Source organism: Lathamus discolor, chromosome 5 (genome assembly GCF_037157495.1).
Source record: "Lathamus discolor isolate bLatDis1 chromosome 5, bLatDis1.hap1, whole genome shotgun sequence".
NCBI classification, from domain to species: domain Eukaryota; kingdom Metazoa; phylum Chordata; class Aves; order Psittaciformes; family Psittacidae; genus Lathamus; species Lathamus discolor.
Genome location: NC_088888.1, coordinates 54004677 through 54018702, shown reverse-complemented (window position 1 = coordinate 54018702; position 14026 = coordinate 54004677). Strand labels below are relative to the sequence as shown.

The 14026-nt window shown below is 39.2% G+C and overlaps 1 protein-coding gene across 5 annotated transcripts in view; it reads right to left on the bottom strand.

The window, feature by feature from the left end:
• The window catches only part of PTPRK (protein tyrosine phosphatase receptor type K), a 403857-nt gene that overhangs the window by 59246 nt on the left and 330585 nt on the right, over positions 1 to 14026 (bottom strand). For all 5 annotated transcript variants that reach the window (XM_065680919.1, XM_065680921.1, XM_065680920.1 and 2 more), the window contains exon 13: positions 11835 to 11871. In XM_065680919.1, coding sequence (XP_065536991.1) covers positions 11835 to 11871 — 37 coding nt within the window. The remainder of the gene's footprint in view (positions 1 to 11834; positions 11872 to 14026) is intronic.

Genomic DNA, 14026 nt, shown 5'->3' with positions numbered 1-14026 from the left:
TTCAGAAATAGAGTAACACCAGTGATGGAAAGAGAGTGATTATGATGTTTGTTTTCCATCAGTACATAAGCAGCATCATACATTGCTGCAGAAAGAGGCCCATTTTCATGATACTGTGAAGTGCACAGATATAATCTGTTTCAGTACCATATTCATCATAAAGAACCATTCCAATTTTATTTGCATGTTATGACGGCATAAGTACGTACACTGCCAGTGCAGAAAATCTTCACATGTAATTTCCCACACTGCTGGCACATAACTGAGGATTTGCATTAAACTTGCCCATTAACTACCTCATTATGCTACCTCTGAGCTTTTCTCTGCATTTCAACCCATAGAATTCCCCATAGAAACTGACTGAGCAATCTGTTGTTCAATAAGAGAGCTAGGTCCAGCGTAACTGGACATCCTGTAATCTTGCTCCAGTGTTGACAACATGACAGCAATTTAGGAGTGTAGCATTTAATCCTGCAGTTTTATGGCAGCAAAGGAATGAAAGCAGTGCATTGGAAATGGCTTGGATGCTTGATGCGGAGACTATATACGGTCCAAGTTTTGCAGCCATACAGAGTGGCAACAACTAATGCACAATAGATGTTTACTTTTATTTGAAGCCACGTGTCTCCTATTTCAGACATGCTGCTTTAATGTCCTAAATACTATACTGGCTTTTGCTATTCCCTACATAACTTTGTTATTAACTGTGGTGTTCTGAAAAAAGTATGTTGCTGAAGTAGCACTGCTGTTCTCACAAATTTCAGTAGTGTATTGTCAGTACAGTAGTAATGCCTCAGGATATTTTCCACCACAGGAAGGTTAAAGCAGGACCTCTTTTTCCTCTATGCTAATGGCCTGGCCAAACCACTCAGCAGAGAGGCTGAAACAGTCGATAATATGTGCTTTTCTTACATATGTTTGAATAACCAGTAGTCATCAGCAAAGAGCAAGTAACAAGTCAGCTGATATGGGACCTCTGATTTAATGTTCAGGTTAAATATTCTGGCATCTATATGGTATTGAATGTAGTTACCTTTCCTGTTGACTCAATGAAGCAAATTTTAATCAGAAGTGGCAAAGGATGCAATCTGCTTTGTGACTTCCTTGGCAGTAAAAGGTTCTGAAAATCCATCCTGATCAAGAACCCTAATCACTGTGAAGTGTATAGAGAATATTCACAGGGCTTTCCAGACTGCTGAATTGTCACAAAACCCTCCACACATTTCCAAGGTCAACAGCATTGAAAACCACACACAAAGGTTGTAATTTTGTTCCCTATGCTTAGGATTACCTGGCTACCAAACTCTCCTAAATCTCTTTAATGCCTGTAACTGCCTCCCGCTCTGACAGACAGATGTGAGGTAACCACGCAATTTCTAGAAAGACTGTCCCTCCTGCAACGTCCATTTGCATAACTGTCTGGTCAGGGTCCTTCCAGAACCAGTGTGGTTAGCACACAACTTCCCATTACAGCAGAAAGCAATTTGTTCTCCTCAACTTCAGAGCCATTGTCTCAAACAGCTGACAAAGCATCAATCTCTGTATTCAAGTAATTTGATAGGAATGCCAATCAACCATACCGACTTGCTCTGTAACACTTCTGACAGTGTTTAGGAAGCACTACTATACTTGGCAATGCTGCTCCCTCTTTCTAGGTGACTAGCTGTAGAACTTAACACTGTGTCAGAGTTGACAAGCAAATAATTTAATAAATCATTGTAATGTTCATGACAACAAGGTGGAACTTCATTTCATTTAGTAAAGTGTTTGATGGAAGTGCGGCAGAAGGGCCAGGAGACCTCCTTGGATGGAGAAGGAGCTGCTGAGGAAAATTCAAAGGAAAAAAGAGGCTTATAAAAAATGGAAGCAAGGACAGGCGGCCTGGGTAGAGTACAGGGATGTTGTCTGGGAAGCTAGGGACCAGGTTAGGAAGGCTAAGGCCCAGTTAGAAATAAACCTAGCCAGGGATGTTAAGGATAACAGGAAGGGATTCTACAGGTACATAGCAAACAAAAAACAGACTAGGGACAACATAGGCCCCCTGAGGAAGCTCTCGGGAGAACTGGCTACACAGGATTTGGAGAAGGCTGAGGTTCTGAATGGCTTCTTTGCCTCGGTCTTCACTGGCAAAGGCTCTGACTGCACCACCCAGTTCTTAGAAGGCAGACGCAGGGACTGTGAGAATGAAGACCTTGGGCCCACTGTGGGAGAGGATCTGGTTCGAGACCATCTTAAGAACCTGAACGTGCACAAGTCCATGGGACCTGATGGAATCCATCCGCGGGTCCTGAAGGAGCTGGTGAATGAAGTTGCTAAGCCACTGGCCATCATGTTTGAAAAATCATGGCAGTCAGGTGAAGTTCCCAACGACTGGAAAAAGGGAAATATAACCCCCATTTTCAAGAAGGGGAAAATGGATGACCCAGGGAATTACAGACCAGTCAGTCTCACCTCTGTGCCTGGCAAAATCTTGGAGCACATTCTCCTGGATGGCATGCTAAGGCACATGAAAAACAACAAGGTGCTTGGTGACAGCCAGCATGGCTTCACTACGGGGAAATCCTGCCTGACCAATTTGGTGGCCTTCTATGATGGGGCTACAGAACTGATGGATAAGGGTAAAGCAGTTGATGTCATCTACCTGGACTTGTGCAAAGCGTTTGACACTGTCCCACACCACATCCTTCTCTCTAAATTGGAGAGACATCAATTTGATGGATGGACGACTCGGTGGCTAAAGAACTGGCTGGATGGCTGCACACAAAGAGTTGTGGTCAATGGCTCGATATCCGGCTGGAGACCGGTAACGAGTGGTGTCCCTCAGGGATCGGTGTTGGGACCGGTCTTATTTAACATCTTTGTCGCTGACATGGACAGTGGGATTGAGTGTGCCCTCAGCAAGTTTGCCGATGACACCAAGCTGTGTGGTCCGGTTGATACATTGGAGAGAAGGAACACCATCCAGAGGGACCTTGACACGCTTGTAAGGTGGGCTGATGCCAACCTTATGAAGTTCAACCACAACAAGTGCAAGGTCCTACACCTGGGTCGGAGCAATCCCAGGCACAGCTACAGACTGAGCAAAGAAGAGATTCAGAGCGGCCCTGCAGAGAAGGACTTGGGGGTGCTGGTCGATGAGAAAATGAACATGAGCCGGCTTCAGTGTGTGCTCGCAGCCCAGAAAGCCAACCGTATCCTGGGCTGCATCAAAAGGAGTGTGACCAGCAGGTTGAAGGAGGTGATCCTGCCCCTCTGCTCTGCTCTTGTGAGACCTCACCTGGAGTATTGTGTGCAGTTCTGGTGTCCTCAACATAAAAAGGACATGGAACTGTTGGAACAAGTCCAGAGGAGGGCCACGAGGATGGTCAGGGGACTGGAGCACCTCCCGTATGAAGACAGGCTGAGGAAGTTGGGGCTGTTCAGCCTGGAGAAGAGAAGGCTGTGTGGGGACCTCATAGCAGCCTTCCAGTACCTGAAGGGGGTCTGTAGGGATGCTGGGGATGGACTCTTCGTCAGGGACTGTAGTGACAGGACAAGGGGTAATGGGTTAAAACTTAAACAGGGGAAGTTTAGATTGGATATAAGGAGGAAATTCTTTCCTGTTAGGGTGGTGAGACACTGGAATCGGTTGCACAGGGAGGTTGTGAGTGCTCCATCCCTGGCGGTTCAAGGCCAGGTTGGATGAAGCCTTGTGCGGGATGGTTTAGTGTGAGGTGTCCCTGCCCATGGCAGGGGGGTTGGAACTAGATGATCTTGAGATCCTTTCCAACCCTAACTATTCTGTGATTCTATGATTCTATAAGGAACAGTGATGCTGACTTTAGGGCTGTAAACCATTTTTGTAAAAATTCAATAAGCACTTCTCTGGTTTAGATGTTTCTGAAGTTCTGCATTCTTTGGGCATCATTCTTTTCTGAGACAAAGTCCTGTTTGCCCTTTCTATCCAGATGCACAGTGAGAAGCTTTATTGCTCAAAAATATTTTGTCTTCTACTCAAAATATCTCTCTGTTAGGTGGCTGCTAATGCAAGGATGGATAATTGCAAGGATTATCACCTCTGTGCTAAGGTGTCACACATTGATGCAACATTTTGCTTTTTGTAGTTGGGCTGAAGCAGCTTTGACTTTGGGGATCAATTTTTCTAGCAATTTTAAGCATGACCTCAAGACTTTTGGCATGTGAAAATGGTGAAGCCTACTTCCCGTTTACTTTTCACCAGTCCTCCAGCATGTAATCTCATTTCTACCCTGCTTGTGCAACTGTTCTAACCTAGGAAACATTTAAAATTATTTTGATTATGTAAAGTTAGTTTATTCTGGTGAATATAAGTGAGACCAATCATTTGTAACAGGGATAGCAATGAGCTGCTGACAGGCATTTTTTCCACCAGCTCTGTGACCACTAACCGTACATACTCTCCAAGAATTTAATTTTCTATCTGTGTGGGCTTATGTGTGATCTACTGACATCACCTCCTCATTATAAACTATCAATCACATCATCAATCTGCCACATAAATAATTTTTACTTCATCAGCGCTAAGTTGTAGTGTAGAATGGAAGCTGCTACTATTTCAACACTGAATGCATCCATGATGTCTTCTGTAATGACAGTGCATCAGAACTACAGGAGAGTGATGACTAGCCAGGGCTCAGAGCAAACCAACAGCTATTGGAGTGACATTCAGTTTTTCATTAACTCTTTCAAAACAAGCTGGGACTTTATTTACAAAATTCCAAATCTAATAAATGTGTGCATATTAAAATCTCCCAGACTAATACACCATTTCATGCATGACTGTATGCGACCTCTTTGGTTTGAACTGTAATTTCTGTCCAGACACTAACAATGGTAGCAAGATACCGGTATGCAGAGATATTTCTAGCATCAGCAACTGGTTGCTTTATCAGGTATAGAATTCATCCTAAAAGTCAATGATATGTGTGGCAAAACCTACCCTGGACTGTCAGTGTTGACATGCCCGCTAATGTGGAGAAAGTGTCATTCTGGCTGAAAACTACTGACTGGATGTAGACATAATTAGTAATTCCTAGAGATTCCTTTCTCCTCCTTTCTTTGAAAAGGTGGAACAGCGCTGTACCTTAATAGGGCTGCTCTAAAGCTCCACTGCTGCACAGGGAAGCCAGATTCTTGTCATTCCTGGGCCAAACATGCATGCGAAATCGGCTGTGACAGACTGTTGGAGGCAGCAATCTCTGCCTGTTCTATCTCCTGCACTCTTCTACACCAGGCATTGCAAGGAGCCATTTTATCCAGTAGTACAGTTAATAAAAAATGAAAGTAGACATAGAGAGTCTGTGTGAAAAGCAGATAACGAGCCCAGCCCTATCAGGTGATGGTAAGATTTACTTTCTTTAAACACTTGTAATTTTACAATAAAAAAAAAACATAAAGACATAAGAAAAAGCAAGTAAGAAATGATGAAACAGGAAAAAAAGAAGAGCTAACATAAAAAAACTAACCCAAGACACTGCAGTATTAGCAAGTGAACAGCTTAATTCCTAATCTTAATTCCTAATAAAGCAAATCAAGGATTTTTCTATTGATTTAGATGTATAATGTGTTTTGTAAAACCAGCAGATTTCTACATTTATGTTTCCATATTCTCTAACAATGAATGAAAAGCATTTGATGCACATAATTCCTGACATAATATTCATAATAGCTGAAGAGACCTAAGAAACCAGACACCTACTAAAACAGCATATATGCTAAGATGTTGTTCAGGGAATGTATCAACATTCATCCTCTAATATTTAAATATAAACTTGAATCCTCCACCTGAATTCTTAAAGATTCTTATTCTTTAGGAAACCTTTAAGGTTCCCAAGATTTCAAGCTGCTTACAGCAGCTGTACAAGGTAATTTATTAAGTGTCTAGACCAAAATAAGTACCAAAACATTTCAAAATCAAGGAAAGATAATATTTATTATTTCTTTGGATGCAAAATTTCTTCATTCAATGTCCGATTAAAAAAAACCCCAAACAACCACACTGAAATGTCTCATTAGGGTTTCCTCTTGCAAACTTACTAATTTTAAAAAAGTTAACTTTCAAAACTAAAATAAATTTAATAAAAGAACAAAACCAAAAAATAAAAGAATGTTTGCATGTAATAAATTTATTCACTAAGAAATGTATTTAAAAACAAAGTCTTCTGGTAAAGCAATTAGATTTATTAACTGTACTTACTAGATTTACTCCTCCATGAAAAAACAGTCCTTTTCAAAACATAGTACTAACCCTGTATTCCTGGTGGCTTAGGAAAGGGGTTGGAAACGCAAAAAATACTTCTGATCATAATTGTTTTCAAATATAGTTAAAATAAATAGTTCAGCTCAGACAATGTCATAAGCATATCCTTTGTTTCTTAGAGATATCAAGTAACAAGGAGAAAATGGTACTTCTCTTTAGTGCCTTATAATAAAGAATGGGAAACACATTCTCTGAAAACTGCTGTCCCATGCACATCAATCATATAGCTTACCAAATAAATGCTGTTGTTACATCATATTCTATTTTACTCAAATAAAATTTTGGCCATTGAATTCCACGATTTTATTATCTGCACATATATGAAAATACCCACATTATAGCTTTTGTGTCTGGAAATCTGGAGGTGTCCCTCAGTTTACTACTTTTTTTATAACTACCATCAAATATTCCATCAAAGGATCATTCAATTTTTTATTTACAACTAAAAGTATCACTTATCAGAACTACCATATGTGGTTGCTCAGTGAGCCACTGCAATTTCACATACAAAAGAGGGAAATACGCCATGCTAATATTATTCTTCCATCTTTGGAAAGCTCAGCAAATCACTTAAAACCTCCTCTTCGTGAGATAGAAGACATTATGCAAAAGACCACTGAAGTTTAAACTTATTAAATAAATAGCTTTTTCCTATAAATGACTGGAAAGAAAGATGTGATTTAGGCAACATCTGCATCCATCTCTAAATTCATATTGCTAGTTAGGTCTCCAGTGGCTATTATGGTGGTACAGCTAAAGTCATTGTAGGAACATTGATCCAACCATAACAACAGTGAGAGTTTTGTTTCATATACATTTAGCATCTGACATCTTCCCTTTGTTTGTGCATTAATCAGTAACAGACATATTTGAACATCCTGCCAGGAGGTGATTTGACTTTCACAAATTTCCCTAAGAGAAGAAACATCATCAGGAACAATTTCAAGGAAATAATTATGGTCTAGACAGATTTATGACTTCTAAAGACCTAATCCAAAGCACATTAATGTCAGTGGAAGGACTCCCATTGACATCAAAGGCCTCTGGATCAATCCCCAACTGCTGTGGGAATGAATTCAGAGCAATAATGATGGTGGACTAAATGCACACTTGCAGTTGAAATGTTACCACCCAGACCTTTTTATTCCTCAAATCAGATTAAAAAGTCATTTTCTGCTATTTCACAATTACTTCCAGATGCTCATCATCTCAAACGGCATTTTCATCCATCTGTATGAACCAAACGTGCACAGAGACAGAGAGGTTCTTCTACACTGCCTGAACTAATAATACAAATTAAAACCACCAGGGAAAATAATTTCGGAGGTGATGAAGTTCATGTTATAAATGCAAATGAGAAATCTTGGGTTTCTTTTATTCCTTCTAACTGGAGCTGCCAGGCCCACCACCTCTTTATTTACTGCCAAAGTACATTCTTTCTCATTCAATTTTCAATATTTTTTTTCTAGTCTCCTAAACAAAACAAAAGAATACATGTAAATCTGTGTAACTCTCAAACCTGGCAGCCTACAAACTGTCAGAAATGTCAGCTTCATATACTCACTGCTTAGTAACAGCTCTGTTGTCCCTTCTGTCCTTTTAAATGTCTATTTAAATGCTGAATAATTTGAAGCATCCTTCTTTTCTATGTTAATCGAGTTTCATTCTCTTAGCAGTTGATAACATTTTAGACTGTAAAATGAAATGCCATCATGTGCAAGTGAAAACCCATTCAAAGTTTCACACAGTCCAAGATGTGACTGATCAGTCATAAACATCGTGTTTTACTCAGAAGTGCATGCTTCGAGAATCATGCATCTTTTATTCACGCCTCTATCAATGCTTTGCTTGAGTTACCACACATTCATTGTGCTATGAGCATGTTATGGACTAGTTGAACTCTGCCTTACCAAATCAGTTTTAGAACTTTTGTTAGAAAATTATATGTAACACTTTTTTTGTCAAATAATGCACATTGCTTAGCATAATTCCATCATCTTTTCATTCCTAATGAATATCTGACCTATTAATTATCTATCAGTCTCTCTACCCTTTTCTGCACTTAGAAAACAAGAGTTTTTAATTTTTTTTCTCCTTCTTCAGTTACTGTGGGTGGGATTACTAATGACTGGGTAATGCTCACAGCTAGATTCAAAAAATAACAAGGCAGAGAACAATTGGTTTGTTTGTGGGTCTGTTTTGTTGTGGCTTTGATTTTGTTTTTTTTATTGGTTTGTTGTTTTTCTTTTTAACTGATGCTGATCACTTGTTACTAAGAGGATCTGAATGGGAATGGAATTCAGGTTAATAGAGGAAGATGGTATTCGCTAAAAGCATCCAAGGAATTAAAAAGGTTCACAGCTCATACATTTTCCGGGCTATACATGTCATGGAAATGGTGCTTTAGGTGTGTTCTACCCACCACCTGCGTGACAAGGAGATATTTTAAACCTAGTTTTCTCAAGCATCAAAGATTATGTGAACAGAATGTGTGCAACTTTCATACCCTCTCACCACATCTAATAACTTGGGACCTCCTTGGCCAATACAGTCCAATCTGCAGAAGGGCAAAAGTCATAAAGTCATAAAGGTCTTACTAACTTTGTGGAAATAGGTGTCCAGATAAAGGGGGAATCCTATTATTATCCTAAATCATGGCCATGAAAGAATCATTCTGGCATTCATACTTCAGCTGCAAGTACACAGGAACTGCTCAGGAGACTACATTTAATCTGGTGCTGTTCCAATATTTTCTTCCAGGAAAAATTAACTCAATGTATTTTAATATACCAGACACTAGTAACTCTCTCAGCTTACTCTAAAAGCATTTTTTTCAAGACACACCAAAAGCAGCAACATACTTCAGTCATGGTTTGGCACCATCTTTTAGATGAGTTCACGCTTCAGTGCATTTTGTTATCAGAAGCGCATGAGAACACTGCACCTGGAATATATGGACTAAAAAAGTCTGAGCACTTCAATTTAAATTTGCTGACTTTCATTAGTTTGACACCAATAAAAAACCATTTCATCAGTTCTCAAAGGTAGGGAATGGGAATCCATGGAAAGGGTACATGCAAAACCCTTATGTATTAAAATCTATGTAAATTCTATTAATAGGAACTGCCTAACCAAACAGAAAATTATCAGGGAAAAAACACTATAAGAAAGTTAAATCATCAGGATTATAATTTCAGGGATATGAACTGCTCCAGCACCAAATCATGACATTACTACCGTATTTTTTCCCATCTTTACATCTCACCAGTGTGAATATACACAGTAAATTACACCTGATGTTTGAATGAGATAAAATGAAAAAGTACCTTTGCAGGTAATACTGAACTTCATTACCAGGGAAATTTTGTCTTGCTTTTACATGCACCTTTAATGTTATTTCCCCCTTCCCCAGCTCTTTATGATTTTTAATGCCTTTTCAAAATGTCCAAAGCAAAATTCATTGTGTCCAGCTGTAGGCTGCTTCAAGTCATGGGAAATGATGCAGAACTACAAAATGACACACTGCTTTTATAACTGAATGCAAAGTTTAAACAATTTTATGGATTTTAAAAGGGTATGTTAGCTTTAATGGGGTGTATTAGGTAAGGTGAGGCAGTCCTCTTTTCCTTATATTACAAATGTAAGCTTACATATCCCGGGCCATTGACTCAAAGAAAACTTACACGCTATGAAAAAATTCAGCACAACCAGATGAACATATACAATATGTTAAGTATACTTTTCTTTAAGTACAACAAATCATGGTACTATTTTTACAGTGAAAACATGGGAAAAAATTTCAGTGTCAACTTTTAAAACATGGTCTAGAATACCAGTGTAACTCATTTGAGAGGTATGAATGTATGTGACTTTGAAGCTATGATGCCCTACTAAATGCCTTCCTTCACTGCAAGAAAAAGCCTTTGCTCCTAAAGTTGCCTCCTCCCACATTTGACATCGACTAAAATAAATTCAGAGAAAACATTTTGGGGTTTAGTTCCATATTCAAGGAATATAGTACTGATATATAAGGCATTTACTTCAGGAAAACTTGTCCTTAGTCAGAGTGGCAAAGGCAAGATTTATGTCCGGATGGTAAGAAACCTGCTGCTCATTTCCCCCTTCTTTCAGACTACAGCCATTGGGGTGAATGTGACTGTTACGGCAGAGGGAGGCATAAAAGCAGCCACCAACAGGACTATTGCTCTTGTGAACATTACTTTGAGATCAGTGGGCAGAGTACAGTTAAGTAAAAAGTAATTTCCTCATAAGACAGGTGAATTCTTTCCCTGCTTTGTTCTCACTATCCAGAAAATTCATGAGAGTTCACCACCTTCCCCTTCCTCAGTCCTGCAGTAATTTAGTTTTTTCTGAGCCTTTCAAGACTCACATCCTAGCAATACATGCTTGTGGTACATAAATATTTCTTTATATAAATGTATCTTAATTCAAATATTTAATCTTGCCAGGTAAACATACGTAAGATAATGCTGATGTACTTTTCACAGAAGACTTAGCTCACAGTTTTAATTTTCTGTTTTTATTAGCTTACCTCACTAGATGAAAATTTAACACGTGTTGAGAAGTACATTTTATTTGCTGGTTTCTCAAGAAAATACTTGGTTGCTACACCTCATTAGAGGCATCAGCTTTTAATTGGAACAAGTTTTAAATTGAAAGAAGTGATTAATAAAATGGTGCTGATGTGCTGCTACAGTACTTTAAATGCCCGCTTGCTCATATCTAAAGTTGTTTTTATGCTGAGTATCAATATGCAATTAGAAAATACAATATAAGTAGTGCTGGGCCTCTGCAGAGTACTCTTTTAGCACTTGTAAAGTCGTTCTTGTTTATGCTGCTGAGGTCTACCAAAACAGTCTCATGTTGACACAAGCAAGCAACCAGAATGAATGGCTATAAATACAGTCAAAGCAAGAGATAACAATAATCAGAACTAAGTTCTCATTTGAAGATGAAACAGCAGTTTTGAGTGAGCAGTATATGATTAACCCACTGCATGTGGGGTCAACACGACTTATTCTCACAGCTATGCATTCAGTCTTAGCCCTGGGCCTCACTTGCCATCAAAGACACAAGCCTTCCTCAAATCAACCCTCCCTTATGTCTAGCTAACATTCAGAGCTTGCTTTTAGGAACATTAACTATCATGTCCTTCATTTAAATTATATCCACCCACCCCTGCTTGGAAATAATTGTTAGCATAACAGACAGTTCAATCAACTGCTCTTGCTAGTCTCCAGTCCGTCTATCTGCCACTTGCAATGTTCCAGCAGCCTAAAAGCAGACCTCAGAAACCACAGAGGAAAAGAACCAAAACCAAACCCAAAACCAAAGGGGTGCTTATTTTGTGTAAATCATGAGTATTGCTAGAACACCATTCTTTTGGCCCAAGACCAAAGAATCAGTAGACCATTACATTTTAAGACAATCAAGTGGCTCAAAATAGAGGAACGGTTATGGCCTTGGTTCAAACATTTAATACAAATGTCACATTTCATTAAAAAAGCTACTTTGAGTAGAGGGACAAGGCTCTTACCTTTGGTAGCTATTCGAACACATTGAGTTTTGGTTTCCTGTTGAGGAGGCAAGAGTAAAGAAAACAGTTAGATCAAGCTACTTTTTCTTCCCCTCCCTGCTCCATAAATTCATCTGAAGATCTGCTGATCAGCTGGGGCAACCCAACAAGGTGGCTCAGGGCTCTGATCTTAGCAGGAGAGGAAGCTGGGAGTTTTGCCTTTGAAAACTAGATGAAACTGAGACATAGGTCTGTATTATTCAGGATAATGATGGGAAGAAAAGGTGCAAGACAGGCCAAATGTAGAAAAATTTCAGAGTATTAAAATCTAATGGAAATCATGCCATAAGAATACAGAGAGAGGGTACACTGAAAGAAAAAAGGATTGGTGCTACTGTTTATGTCATGGCAGAGAAAACCTCAGCCAGTGTTGACCTCTGAGAGTACCATGCAGCAAATAAGGTGCATTTGTTCAGCTCTGCCTCCAAACTTGCCTTACTGCATCCTGACAGCCTTGAACAGAGTCACCTGATGCACATTGAAACATAGTCCCTTATGCTTCTGAGGATGGAATGAGCACAGAAGCAGCCCAGGTACTCCTTAACATGACACAGTTAATCTACAACTTATATAACCTGCCCAGGAAAAACAGTGATTTGACAGTGATGTGCTTCAGAAGTTGCACATGCAAAGACAATTTATATGTATCCTACTTTCCCCCTTCTCCTTTAGAAGTTTGGTCAGCAATTGAAATAAAGAAACAGAGAAATGACTTGTTTATGCACAGTTTGGACAGCTTGAACAGACAAGGGTCAGTCACAAATGGGCTTTCTGACCTTTTTGTACAACGTACAGTCATTTTAAAGGCAAACATACTGAAATAGCATAAGGTTGAGTGAGAGGATGCAGCTGCTGTTGTATTAAAGAACTCTAAACAATATCATCATGTAATTAGAAAATATAATAACGACAGTTTCATTCTATAAAACATGCTCCCTCAGTCCTGCAGCCCCCAGCACTCCATCCCTGAATGTATCCCCTCTTGAAGATTCTCACACAACAGGCAAAATACGTTGGTGCTATTTTGCAAACACAGTTCATAAAGAACAAGCAAAGCTGTGAGCTGAGGTTTCCCATAAGTGTTCCATAAAGACAATTTTTCAGTCTAAATGAAAGCCCAGCAAATTTTATCAAAATAACCTCACCTAATTAGCACTCTCCCCAATTACTGGATTTACTTGTCCGCTTTTGGTCAAAATGTCTGTGAAGATCACAGCATAACCCTCATCACAATCCTACAGCATGTTTCAGAGCATAATTTACTTTCCGTTGATGATTTTGGTGCTCCCAATAGTTTATAGTAAAGCAACCGTTTAACATTCTGCAGCTTAGAGGTTATCTTACAATAACTAGATCTCTGTCCTGGAAGAATGCAGTGCGCAAAGCCCCTCAAACCTCCTCCCAAATCCCTGTAGGAATAGAAATCTCATCCAAAGTTGTAAATCATACCAGAGAAAAACATTTTAGAATTAAGATCGATCACAAATTGAAATCAAGTTAAAGTAAAAAGCTGTATGTTCTTCCCTTATCTTCTACTTATCTGCCAAAATGTAAAAGCCAAAATAAAGATCTATTTTTGTATTTAATATTTTTATTTTATTCTTCCCTCTCATTTATTTCTTGAGGAATGAAACAAATTCCCTTACAATTTAGTCTGCGGGAAGCCAACAAAAGCAAAGGGAATTATTTGTAGCAGGTAAGGGAAATATAAATGAGTATCTATCAGATACCTTTTATTTTTGCTTACTTTGCTTCATACAGGTCTATAGGTAAGAACTAAAAAGAAGTTATAGTTTCTTCTGTCAGAAAAAAACCCAACCAGTTCTCAAGCAGCTCCAGTACGGTTTAATTACCTCCTCCTTTATCCCCATTTGACTTGATGCATATGCAATTTTCATAACCATAGGTAGAAGGTGAGATTTTCTTTGAAAGACTCCAAGGCAGGGCTGCCTGTTAGCCAGGATTTGTTCAGTCACTGCCGAGACCCAAATGTAAGGATGGGTAAACACAGCAGCTTCTCGTTTCTGATGGGCCTGGTGTGAATAGCAGCTATCACTCTGGCTTTCCTTTCTAGTTCCTTTCTGACCTGCCTGGACACTTCATATAGAGATGCCTATGGACAAATGACTGCAATTTCCTATAGTTTTCTAAAC